The following is a 13205-nucleotide window of genomic DNA, read 5'->3' on the forward strand; positions in this document are numbered from 1 at the left end:
GCTTTGATAGGAAGAACAGGTACGTGAAGTAATTCCCTATAAAATTTCCATTGAAAATCTTCACCCCATCTCCAATTTCGTTCATGAAGATTGTAATAACAACAAAGACAAAAAATCAATCCTACCCATGATTGGTTCAACCAGCAATATCCATCCGAAGTGCTCCTATCTTCCATGACCAAAATCTATATATATATATATATATATATGATTCTACACTACAAATGAACACAAATGAGCACATCTGAGTTTTCAGTGAATATCGGCAACATGAAATTGGTGCTATTGTTGATTTAGGACAGGAAGTGCTGCTGGACGTGGTCCAACAACGTTGAGCACTCCTCTTGCAGTGGCCTGTTGTAGAACAACAAAAATGATACATCATTCAACTAAAAGCATACACGAAAACACTTCTGGAATATCCAAGCTATTCAGGTTCCACTCCTTAAATTATACTCATATAATCTATCTATCCCACGAATCTCTAAGGAGGAGGCTTCACCCACTCGGAGGCTAGCTCGAGAAGAAAACTAAGGTTTTAAGTTATTAAGTTTTCGACGAGGTCTATTTCTATATATCTTGGATGCCTAACTACCAAGCCCTTTAAGAGTTGAAAATAAAAATAAAGAAAAGAGAGACTTTTTACCTCAAAGAAGGAATTGAAATTCAAACGCATCAAGAAACGTCTCAGGAACGGAGCCCTTTGACTCCCGACCAGCCTGCTACTTCGCAAAATCGTGTATAAGGAGTTTGATTTCTTGTTGAATTCCTAGAATCAAATGTAATGGTATCACATAATAAGACATCTATACCATTTTAGGAATATCTGATCAAGAGCTATGAAATAAAATTGTGTAAAACTATATGCTACACCTCAGTTAGGTGCTCCAGTTCAGAAGGGTCTGAACTTTTGTCTTGATTTTCTATACTCCAGCAAAACTGTAGGCAAAGCTTCATTATGCCATCCAGTATCCTCGAAACCGAACCGATATCCAAAAATGACTGTGAAATTAAAGCAGATAAGTACCTGCACCAGGTGCTTAAATGCATTAGCAGAAGTTTTCAATTTATTACAACAGATTATCTCTGAATCCTCCAAAGATCAGCTCATCAAAAACCAACTGATCAAAATGTTTAAAAAAAAAAAGATGGTGAAGACGAGCTGTGATAGACGAATCATTAAGAAAACCATATAAAACTAGTCACTATACATACTCTTGATGAAATCCCACGAGCTCCGTGAAATCATGAGAATCTTGGATACGATCTTGCAAAATATTCCATTGAGATTCAATCACGTCGACCTAGATGACAAATAACGAACTTATTTACGAATAATGAGCGATATTTCAAGTGCATGACATTGAAGTCAATAGAAGGTATTAAATCTGACCTGGATATAAAACTGAAGATTCCTGATCAAGAATGCCATGTGTTCTCTTACACGCCACATCTGTCTAAAACGTTGCCTTTTCTGTGGAGATATCGAACCATCAAATCGATCATTGCGATTTTTAGAAAAATCAGCATGATCTTGGTGCATGAGGGATGCCCATGATTTCTCCAATTCCATTTGCGTTCGCTTCAGCCGCAATAAATATTGGAAGACCCTGCAATACCTGAACCATTCATCTTGTCAACAGTTGAAAGATGCAGCAAGCCAAAGGGATTCATAAGCTCCCCACTCCCCCAAGAACACTAAAAATACGAGTTTACAATGGATACTCAAAAAACATGCCTCTGCTTCCATTGTAAGAATTTTTAAACCCCTGCAAATAACATCACCACAAACCGAGCTAATGATATTCTCTCGTAACCTATGTGTTTGCTTAAAAGAAAATGGGACGACTAAAAGATCCATAGTTAGTAACTTAAGCCCTTGTTGTCTCTTGGAGCTCGCCTTGAATCAGGCAAAGCCTTGGGAAGATTAGTGAGGTCATGTATATGATGCAAGTAGTGGACCCTTAATACTCCCATTATCCAAAAAGAAAAAGGTAAAATCCAATGCTTACTTAGAGAGCACTTCTTGAGTAAAGAATAACTGCAGGGGCCAATCAATATAGTATTCAAGAGCAACACCATCCCAGCCATCAAGAGACATATCTGAAGATATATTTGATAGAGCACCCCCAGGATTTCCATCGGTGTAAGTTTTTTCCTTTGGGTCTCCTTGGGCAGACTTGACCTTGACTCCGAACGATGGCATCCTAGTAGAAGTGAAAAGGATTACCATAGGCACGATTAAGCGCTAAGCTGGTTCCCCATTATATGTGCATATAAATGTGTGTGTGTATATAGGTATATATATAGTTAGAATTGGAATAAATTTAGCAACAACTTACCGCAATGATACTCTCGAAAAGTATCTGTCTTCATCACTTGTAGTCTTTGTTGCAGCCTGCATGGTATGTGAATTATGGAGACAAAGTTTATGCAATCACATAAATAATGAAGAACTAGAATAGTCGAGAACAAATCATCTTGCACAAGAAAAATTACCAACTGAAATGGGATCATAAGATCAGCTTCAGCAGTCGACTGGCGAGGGGGTAGACGCATCAAATGGCGACTTTCCTCAAGAAAACACTAGAATAACCAATCATCCTATCAGCATAATATAATATGAAGTAACAATAAGGAATGTTAACACCAGTAAGCTCAAACAACAAAAGATATTGGTCTTCTAGCATATTTTATTAAGGTAAAATCAAGCAAAGGATATAGAATATAAACACATGAATACAACAAAGACATGGGAACAAATGTGGAGATGACATCTCAGTTAAAGTTTCTTCTTAACGACTACCGAATCCGGGAACCAGTCTTCTACAACATATATACGAACAATAAAAGATAATTGAAGAATAAACTAAAGAACTTAAATTCATATTAGTCCATCTCTTACCTGGAAGAAATCACCTTTTGCTAAAAGGAAATAGTCTTTTAAGGCCTTGAGGTGTCCATTCAGGTCAGCACGCACAACTACAAGCTGCCGAGATATGTTAGCGAATTATAAAAGGATGAAATAAAAGGTAGAACTACATGTTCCATAATCAGAACCTGCCAGAGATGACTAGCCGCAATAGCCCTAATTGAATCAATAGCAGACTCAAATGATCTCTTATGAAACTCAGATGATTCCTGTACATAATGAAAGGCCATTTATCTAAGTACGGATGTTATGATAGGCAGATAGGAAACAAATTGAAGCCAATCCATGTTCCAGTGGTAATCTAATCGACATTATTGTCTAAACCTTGAGATCTAAAAGCATGGCTTCTATCTTATCAGCTTCAGATTGCAGAAGCAATTCTTCTCCAGTCAACTTTGTGGCAAAAAAAGGTTCCTTTTGAAGGGGAAAGTTTCTTGTATTTCCTTTAATCTTCAGAGGTAATCTAGGCATATGTGAATGTGATTGGTTTCCAGCACCCTGACACCAAAAGGCGTTGCTTGGGTTCCGAAGAACTCTAATGGCTTTACCAGCAAAAAGAATTGATTCTGCAACCTTCATATGAATATAATCAGGAAGCATATCCTGAAAGCAAAGCGAGAAAGGAAAAGATCGGTTAGCAATTATGTTCAGATTCAAACCCCTGTTCAAAACACGATGTGTCAACAATCATTAGTGCACTTCAACAGAATTTAAAAGGCCCATCAGAAGAGCGTTGTGAGGTTATTAGTCTATGTGCATGCAAGATGACTCAAAAACTCATAGATATTAGAAGAAAAAGAGCCGAAGTAAGCAAGCATTGAAGTAATATGTGAGAATATGGTATGTATCATATAGAAAATGGAGATGAAAAACCAGTCAAGATGAGCCCATGATAAATTACAAAGATGTCAAAAATGCCATTGAAATCCAATTCAAATTTAAGTTACTACATGAAGAACGAAAAGCAGTGATCGTTGAGTAAGAAAACTGTAGTATCGGTAGAAGACGTGGCAATGAACGTACCAGATAAATGTGAAATCCTAGGTGCCAATCAGTCAAAGATTCATCAGTTGATAAGCGTCCTAACTTTTCTGACAGAACTTGTACAGCTGAGCCTTGATCAGTCTCCCTGCCATCCTGCCTGAGCAATTCGATGATCATAAAATTACTCGTGCATTTCTAGATTGTAAAAAATTAACAAATGTATACAAAAGAATGTGAACAAGAAAAATTAAATCAAGATTGACCATCTATCACTTATTCTCTCTAAACAACGGTTTTCGTTGTCCGAGACAACACACTTACAATCTAACCCATGTTTTCTATAATAAGATACAACAATTCTTAGAGTTACCTTCGGATGAAAAATTCTCCATGCTTATCTTGAAGGATCCCATAAACCATCCATGATGCTAGTTGATTGTACATTACCTGATGACCATGCCAAAGGAGCCTATTCTTTTGGCAGAGGGAAAGATATGAAAAAAGAAGAGACAAAATAAAATTTTAACAGATTAAGCTTTTCCAATGAATGTAGCTAGCAAACTAATCTTGCCACATGATCTACAATGAAGAATGAACAATTTATATGAATATAGGATATGGAAAGCGGCCTCGGATTCAGGAAGAGACTTGAATACCTTTGAATGCAAGTCTGCAATTCAGGCACACCACAGTGACAACGTTTGTGAAGAAGATTGAGTAATTGGCCACCTCGAATATCGTCACGCTCGATCTCAAGAACGAGTTGATGCAGAGGTGGAAAAAGAACAAAGAACTATAAAATACAATCAATAAACAAGTCAAATCCATGGCATCATCTTACAATCATTGGACAACAAAATTAGGTACAGAACAAAGGGCATCCATCATCTTAGAACCAACCTTATCGAGGCCCTGGGTGACTATTGCCAAAATTGGCACCGTTTCAGACAACAGTTTCTGCTCCACATGAAGAACAGCAGATCTATAAACAGAGAGTATCTCTACGATGCCATTAGCAATGGCCCTCCTATACACACTGGGGATTTCAGTTTTATCTTTAGACGACTCCACAGAATTGGGTAAAGAAGACCCATTACTAGAACGAATCCAACTCAAATTTCTAGACTTAGTAGCAAAGCGGTCGAGTTCTCTGTAGTAAAATCCGAACACGATGATCCTCTGAATTAAGTCCCTGAATCGGAATATAGAAAACCATCATCAACAAATTGTATAAAAGAACAGAATTGAAGTGGGTTGTGGGCGTACCTTTCGCTGGGTTCGAGAAAGGAGATATCAGGGGCTAGCTTGAACGTGGGCTCGCCGGAAATGGGGGCATCGGGAGGTAAATGATTCAACCCTAGAAGATTGTAATGCTCTCTTTCGTCGATAATCAGATCGCCGGTGTAACCCAGTAGAGCAAGTAGAAGTTCATGTAACATTTTTGGTCTTTCACTCTGGAATTGCGAAACGAAGTAGCAAACGAAATGAGGAAAGCATCACAGAGAGGCGCACTCCGAGGTGAGAAGAGAGAAATTTGGGGGTTTTTCGAGGTTGGCAATGGCGGAAATGCTTCAAGCTTCACAGAATTTTCAGTGAGCTTCTGAAACCAATTCAACTTCCAGATTGGAGTGGAGGGTTTTAGCAAATTGAAACTTCAAAATTTTCTCATTTAAATTCTTTTTTTAGAAAACCATTATTTTTGTTTGAAAAATGAAAGAACTTAGCATTTTCACGGGACCCTAACAAGTAATTTCCATCCATATTTTTTTTTTCTTTTCAAAATTACAAAATTAGTCTCACAGCTTTAAAATTTTATATTTTTTAATCTTTTTATTTCAAATTTAATCCATAAATTTTAAATTTTAGTAAAATAGATTCATATGCATACAAATATAAAGTTCCATTGATAATAACATTAAAATTTATATTTAATTGATTGATTATATTTAAATTATTTTAAATTTTAAAATAAAGTAAGGACTAACATTAAAATTTATATTTAATTGATTGATTATATTTAAATTATTTTAAATTTTAAAATAAAGTAAGGACTAAATAGATGCAAAACTCAAACTCAATTTAAAAGTAACCTTGCAAATTTAACAGTTGAAATTTTGAAATATTAATTTCAAAAAATAATAAATATTTTATCGGCAAGTAAACAAGACATAAACATCGATCAAATAATTAGAAGTTCAAATTCTTACCTTATACGTGTTCATGTTGAACTAATAAACAATTATTATCACACGTTAAGAATTAGATAATTGTCTAATGCCTGAATAAATAGAAAAATAGAGGAAGAATAAAATATGAAAAATAACAAAATACAAGTAATATGCATAGTAAACTTTATGAAATATTTATTAAAACCCCAAAAAAATTATAGTAATAATAAATAATTTTTTTTATCCTCATTAATTATGAAAAACTTGTAAAAAAATTATAGAAATAATAAATAACTTTTTAAAATAATACTTTAATATATTTTTTTACTTAAAAAAAAAATATATATATATATATATATATATTATAAAATGGAAGATATTTTCCCATATACTCCCTCTTGGTAATGGCGGGGCCACTATGTCATTTCACTCCACATGCCATGGAGATGGCTAAGCCACCTTCAATGCGGTTAATGATCTTGTTCACTACGAAACGCACGCTATCAGACGAAAACGGATGAAGATTTCGAAGATTACTCACCGTGCCGGCCGTTGATCTTGGACTTGCAGGAAGTTCTTCTGCAATTCTGGATAGTTGTTAGAGAAATCGAGACAGAGAGCTGCCATGGACGCGATCGAACACACCACCATCAACACCAATGGAATCAAAATGCACATCGCCTCCATAGGCACAGGCCCCGTCGTTCTTCTTCTCCACGGCTTCCCCGAGCTCTGGTACTCATGGCGCCACCAGCTTCTCTACCTTTCTTCCGTCGGATATCGAGCCATCGCGCCGGACCTCCGCGGGTATGGCGATACCGAGTCCCCGGAATCGCATACTTCCTACACTGTGCTCCATATCGTCGGCGATTTGGTTGGGGCTTTGGATGAGCTTGGGATTGAGAAGGTGTTTCTTGTAGGGCACGATTGGGGGGCGATCATCGCGTGGTACCTTTGCCTGTTTAGACCTGATAGAATCAAGGCGTTGGTGAATCTGAGCGTCCAGTTCATACCTAGGAACCCTGCAATTCCTTTTGTTGAGGGTTTCAGATCTGCGTTTGGTGATGACTTCTACATTTGCAGGTTTCAGGTGAATATAATTTGTATTACTTGCTTATATTAGAGGGTTAATTATAAGATTGGTCTAACTCATGATTGTTTAGGCTTCTTAGTTATAGCAAGCATTGGATCTTCACCGTTAAAAAAAAAAAATGATTCGTTTCCCTTTCCAACCACAATCCAACCAGAGATCTCACAATGACCTTTTATTTATAGGCGTCGGCCTCCACAATCCATCTCCTTAGTGGCCTCAGTCTCCACCCTTATAAAGAATGCTTCGACCCTTATAAAGAATGCTTCGTTCTCCTTTCCAACCAATGTGAGTCGGCCTCCACAATCCATCCCCTAAGTGGCCTCAGTCTCCACCCTTATAAAGAATGCTTCGTTCCCCTCTCCAACCAATGTGAGATCGAGATCTCACAATCCATCCCCTAAGTTCAGCTAATAGAGATAGATTTCCACACCCCAACTATCGTGAGATCTCACAATCCATCCATTTGAGGCCTAGCTACTAGAGAGATTTCCACACCCTTTTAGCTTGCTCTACAATCAATGTGGATCTCATTATCCATCCCTTTGGGGTGCAACTAATAGGGAGAGGTTTTCACACCTTCATAAGGAATACTTCGTTCCCCTCGTTAATCAATGTGGGATCTCACAATCCATCCCCTTGGAGGCCACGTCCTCGCTGGCACACCACTCGGCGTCTGACTCTAATACTATTTGTAACGGGTCTACTTTGTCCCGTTACGTATCGCTGTTAGCCTCACGATTTCAAAATGCGTCTACGAGGGAGAAATTCCTCACAAGAAATGCTTCGACCCCTCTCCAATCAATGTGAAATCTCACGATATGTCTTTTAAACATATAAAAGAATCATGTTCTCTTTAATTTGTTAAGTTATCTAGAGAGTCCCATTTGATTGAATCACCAGAAAGTTTCACGTTCATATAAACAGCAGAAACTAAAATGAATTGGTTCTTAACAGGTTCCAGGAGAGGCTGAAGAAGATTTTGCCTCCATTGACACAGCTGAGTTATTCAAGAAATTTCTCTGTAGTAGAAGATCAGATCCTCCAAAACTGCCTAAAGGGGTTGGAGTTCGTTCTATCCCATCCCCAGAAAACCTTCCTTCTTGGCTGACAGAAAACGATATCAACTATTTTGCTACCACTTTCAAGCGGACAGGCTTTACTGGAGGATTGAACTACTACAGAGCCTTCGACCTGTAAGTCGTAGATTTAGCCATTCAGATTGCTCTGTTCTTATTAGTTCAATACAATTGTTCCATGCTTTCAAGTTCAAATCATGTTTCTTTGTTGCAGAACTTGGGAGCTGACTGCATCATGGACAAAGGCACAGGTTCGAGTGCCGGTAAAGTTCATCGTCGGGGATTTGGATCTGACCTACCAGTTTCCAGGAGCCAAGGAATATATCCACAATGGGGGATTCAAGAAGGATGTGCCGTTTCTGGAGGAAGTGATAGTAATGAAAGATACTGCTCACTTCATCAACCAAGAAAGGCCACATGAAATCAGTACTCACATCCATGACTTTATCAAGAAATTTTGAACTCCATCCATTCTCCATTGCTTGAATTGTTCTTTCTTTTTTCAGTGACTTTGAGTAAAGGATAATTTTCATCACATATATGTAGCCCGTTTGCATGAATGTAGTTTCTAATTATAAATAAAGGCTATAAGGTCGTTGGTTGTGACGTTCATCGAGGATCAACTATATGGGTTTCGTCGAAGAATAGGAAAAGATGACTACTAAATTTGGAACTTTTCTCTTATATACGACACCATCTAATGCCCTCTTACCTCCCTCGCTCTCAAAACTCCTCTCCAATGAGACTGGCCACTTGAGGATGTGTTGAATTCAAGTCAATCATGTGTGTTGTTTTCTTTAAGGTTAACTTCAAAATGAGTCCCAACCATCTTTTGAACTATGTGAACTTACGAGTTCATGTCAAAGCTTAACGGGACAAATATCAGAAGATACTTCCATTTTATTACGATAAAAGGCCTACATCCAAGTTTCATAAGCTTTGGGTCCACTATTCTGATCGTCATTTTCCTACTCCCAACAGAAGCCATCAGAAACTCAAGGGTCGCCGAACCCTATATAAGGGCCAATCTAATCTCACATATCTAATCATTTTTCACAGTTATTTTGATTCATATGCTTAAATAAATGTTTTGTTCATACAAACTTTTTTCTTCCAGCCAACTCTCATTCTCCAATATAACAAATACAAAATCTACAATATCAACCATACTCGAACTCGCTATGTTTAAAAGTAAAATTCTGCTACACCTAAGGCTCGAGTAATCTACATACTAGACAAAATTCAGTTAAAGAATTAAGCTGTACTTACTGGATTTCTCCCTCAACACTTCAGCAGCAGCTCATTGTGCTTGCACGGTGGAATTGTTGTAATCTTGTACCGGTAGAGCTTGCTGTTCAGTAAAATAAAGTCTGTACCAAATTAGATCTCAACATCATCAGCACTTCAATCTCTTAATTATAAGAGCTTTCGGTCTATTTTATAGCACAACTAGAAGGAAATACTACTATGAAAATGAGAACAAAATGTGATGATGAATATCTAACTTTACAAAGAGTTCACGGCTAATCATGGCAACCACTGTGATCCCGCTGTGATCATGTGATCTGAGATCTCTTCTATTCCTGGTTAAGAGAACTGATCTGATTATATCATACAAGTCATGGCCGAGGAGAATTTCCAGCCAGAACGAGATGACCATATCTTACAAATAATCTCCTGTACTGAGCATCGAATAATAGCGCCTTTCCATACAGTGAAGAACGAGATTCATATCCTATTTCTTCGCGTAGGTTATCAACATTGAATTTTGTGGATTCATCTTAAAGCCTTGGAGTGCTTGCATGGCTACTGTCGATTGTACCTCATCGCCATACTCTACAAATGCAATACCCGGCTTTGCTTCGACCATACGAACCTCCTTAAAACCAGGATACTGACAGAAAAGCATTTGTAGCATCGTTGGAGTTGTCTCCTGGGGAAGATTTTGTATAAACAAAATGCTATTGGGCGGGGCAGGTGCTTCTGGTACCATAACTCCGCCTGGATAAGGGACTTGAGAGTGCTGCACCATTTTCAGAAGGGGGGAAGGAAAGAGACTGTGCGTTAGTAACATATAAATTCCAATAAATAAACATAATTAAGTATCAAAATTATTCATACGATGAATGTCAACCAAGATTTGCCACCTTAAAACTCTCAGTCAATAGATAAAAGACATACAAGAATACATCTACTCATGAAGACATCACCAACTAAGTCCCAGAAAATTAAAGCGTTGAATCACTTGGCAAAGGCTTCTTTAACAATCATCACATTGTGATATATGAAATGAAAAAAAGAAATAAATGCAAATAACCCTCACGGTACGTTTCTTTGTTCTCTATATATATATCTTTCTCTCTCTGCGCAAGGAAATAAAAAGGCAGATAAAATCCAAATGAATAACTAAAAATAACAATGAACTTTCACTACCAGGAGGAGGGAGTAAGAGAATGAAGTGCTTCCTATTGCATAGAATAACATACAGATTACTGAAAAGAGTGAGAAATCAGAATGGAAGAGAGAGCATCATTCTTAGTAAGCAAAATTAGCCTCAAGAAGTGAAGTTCTACCTCTTATTACTTGTCCTTTATGATTTTATAGTTTACAATCACGTCAGCGAAACACTTGGAATACATTTTTTACCAACAGATGAACATAATATCCTAAACTGACTTTGTGGGAGAATCAACTATGCAAGTTAGTGAAGGCTCAAATAGAAAATAAAGAATTTTCGAAAACCTAATGTTTAGGTATTAAATAGAGATACTTACCCCTGTTGCGCCATATGCTCCAGAAAAAGCAGGATTCAGACCCATCCCAGCTTGATTAGTATCATGCTGCTCTTTCTTCTTCCTCCCTACCACATCAAGAGAATGGACAAATCTTTGATTAAACACTGCTACATAAGCAATAGGACAACACGTTCCTTCACTTTCTTGAATTGTCAAATAGAAAATAGAGACAAATTATACCCTTTTCCCCATGCCTCTTTCGTTTCTCCCGGGGAACAAATGTACCGTCAGACTTTGCAATTATATCTGATTTTGTCTTTGCATATTGGATCCTCTACACCATTGCAAAACAACATCACTTAGTTTTGTATTACACCACACTCCCACAAAATATTAGTCCAGCTAACAAAAGATGAATAATAGACCAGAGGAATAAATGATATATAAAGTTGTCTGCACTTTATACCATGGAAAAAGATATAAAGCCTATGACACATTTTCATAAATGCAAAGAAAATATGGATATTAGCCACCAGATTTACAAACAAGAAATGCTCAACAAATATAGAACTTTCAAAAGATTTGCAGAAGCCCCATTTGACAACCACTTGTTGCGGTTGAAAATATTAAGAACCAATGCCATAAAGCACAGGTCGATAAATTCAAACGCCTACAATGGATATATTTAAGAACTATACACTTCAAGATCAAAGGCTCAGGGCATATTCTGTTACATGCTTGATCATCAAAGAATAATTGTTCTTCAGCTTCGTCGAAATGATATCCGCTATCAAAATCCAAGCAGACCAGGCCATCAGTTTGGCAATAATCAGCAAAACCACATTATTTAGAAGCCATATGTAACTAAATCTCAACTGTCTAATAAGATAAGACGCAATATAACCCAAACACAATCCCAATTCGTAGCTCAGAAGAATATATTGGCACTTTCCCATTCGCCACTATGATTTTTATTACATTAATTAAGTGCTCATACGAACGATAACGATATTTTCACAGCAACACTTATTAAGTCTTCATCTTAACCTCGAATTTAACAAACAACATAAAAGTTCTCGCAGTTGAAAAGGCTAAGAAGCACATTACCATAGGCTTATCATAGAAAGGAAAGCCCTGCATTTGTCTAATCGCATTAGTGGCGGAAGAGACTTCTTCGAACACAACCCAAGCCTGCCCCTTGTGCTTCAAGGTCTTGAAAGCCAACACTTCCAGAATTTTCCCGAACTGCGAGAACACCGCGTTCAGCGACTTCTTTAATTCTGCTCCACCAAGGAGTAAACAGTAAAAAACACAACATAATTCAGATCATTAAAGAAGCTCCCCCATCCCCCTCGCCTCAAGAATACCTTCCAGCTTGATTTTCTCGTTGAGATTGTTAATGTAGATGGTCATGTTCGAAGGAACTTCATTGCCAGTGCTGTTGACCTCCGCCATTTCTTTCACCTCCGTCCGCCTAATAGATATGCTCAAATGGAAAAGCTAAGGAGGTCGAAAAGGAAACAACGACAGTCGACCATGGAGAACGACGGCTTGATCCGATACATACAATGTCACTCCGCTCGCAGGGGTCTGGTCGGTCCGAAAGCCCTAACTACGGATGAAGAGGAAGACGGAGTGGCCTGCCAGCTATTGTGGGCTTAAATTGTTCGGGCTTTCCCTTATTGGGCTTTCGCTTTTTGGGCCTACAGCTAACCTGACACCCGACAGAAAAATGAATTTTAACGTGTTGTTACTTATTTAAAAATAAATAAATAAATGTTTCACTCGTATTCATTAATAAGAATTATTTAAATTAAAAAAACCTAATAATTAAATTGGGTCTTAAAAATTCTCAACCCAACCTAACCCTAGTTTTTAAATTTTAAAATTGAGTCATCGAAAATAATCTATTTTAAAATTATGTTTCAAACTAAATTATGATTGACATGTCACCACTCCACATCGAAAGATGGTGGTCTAGTCAGCATTTCATTAAGTCGAAAATTCTTTAGAATTATTCGGCATACATTAATGACTCAACTCTAAATTTCAAGTTAAAAAATGTATTTTGATGCTACTATCATTATTATTTTAAAAATTGTCACGATAACTTCCGTTAAATGAAGAACTAAAATCGAGAAATTTCTAAACGATAGAAAAGGAAATATTCTTACAAAAAAAAAAAAAAAAAAAAAAAAAAAAAAAAAAAAAAAAAAA

The 13205-nt window shown here is 37.2% G+C and overlaps 3 protein-coding genes across 3 annotated transcripts; 1 reads left to right on the plus strand and 2 right to left on the minus strand.

Moving 5' to 3' along the window:
• Window positions 1-24: 24 nt before the first annotated feature.
• LOC111791207 (gamma-tubulin complex component 4 homolog) lies at window positions 25-5606 on the minus strand. The gene is made up of 16 exons (XM_023672461.1): window positions 5183-5606; window positions 4817-5108; window positions 4573-4709; window positions 4287-4385; window positions 3956-4073; window positions 3257-3535; window positions 3061-3141; window positions 2906-2989; window positions 2500-2586; window positions 2343-2398; window positions 2013-2207; window positions 1394-1619; window positions 1216-1304; window positions 874-1027; window positions 647-769; window positions 25-354 (listed from the first exon to the last, which is right to left on the minus strand). The coding sequence occupies exons 1-16, from the start codon at window positions 5353-5355 to the stop codon at window positions 283-285; spliced, it is 2265 nt and encodes a 754-aa protein (XP_023528229.1). The 5' UTR covers window positions 5356-5606; the 3' UTR covers window positions 25-282.
• Window positions 5607-6481: 875 nt separating this feature from the next.
• Window positions 6482-8863, plus strand: LOC111791601 (epoxide hydrolase A-like). The gene is made up of 3 exons (XM_023672995.1): window positions 6482-7174; window positions 8132-8370; window positions 8468-8863. Exons 1-3 carry the CDS (start codon window positions 6710-6712, stop codon window positions 8712-8714), a joined length of 951 nt encoding a protein of 316 aa, XP_023528763.1. The 5' UTR covers window positions 6482-6709; the 3' UTR covers window positions 8715-8863.
• A 431-nt stretch (window positions 8864-9294) lies between these two features.
• On the minus strand, window positions 9295-12595 carry LOC111791605 (U1 small nuclear ribonucleoprotein A-like). Its single transcript, XM_023672999.1, has 5 exons — window positions 12356-12595; window positions 12096-12268; window positions 11229-11322; window positions 11028-11113; window positions 9295-10276 (listed from the first exon to the last, which is right to left on the minus strand). Exons 1-5 carry the CDS (start codon window positions 12441-12443, stop codon window positions 9989-9991), a joined length of 729 nt encoding a protein of 242 aa, XP_023528767.1. The 5' UTR covers window positions 12444-12595; the 3' UTR covers window positions 9295-9988.
• Window positions 12596-13205: the final 610 nt, after the last annotated feature.

This window comes from Cucurbita pepo, chromosome LG03, assembly GCF_002806865.2.
Source record: "Cucurbita pepo subsp. pepo cultivar mu-cu-16 chromosome LG03, ASM280686v2, whole genome shotgun sequence".
Taxonomy (NCBI): domain Eukaryota; kingdom Viridiplantae; phylum Streptophyta; class Magnoliopsida; order Cucurbitales; family Cucurbitaceae; genus Cucurbita; species Cucurbita pepo.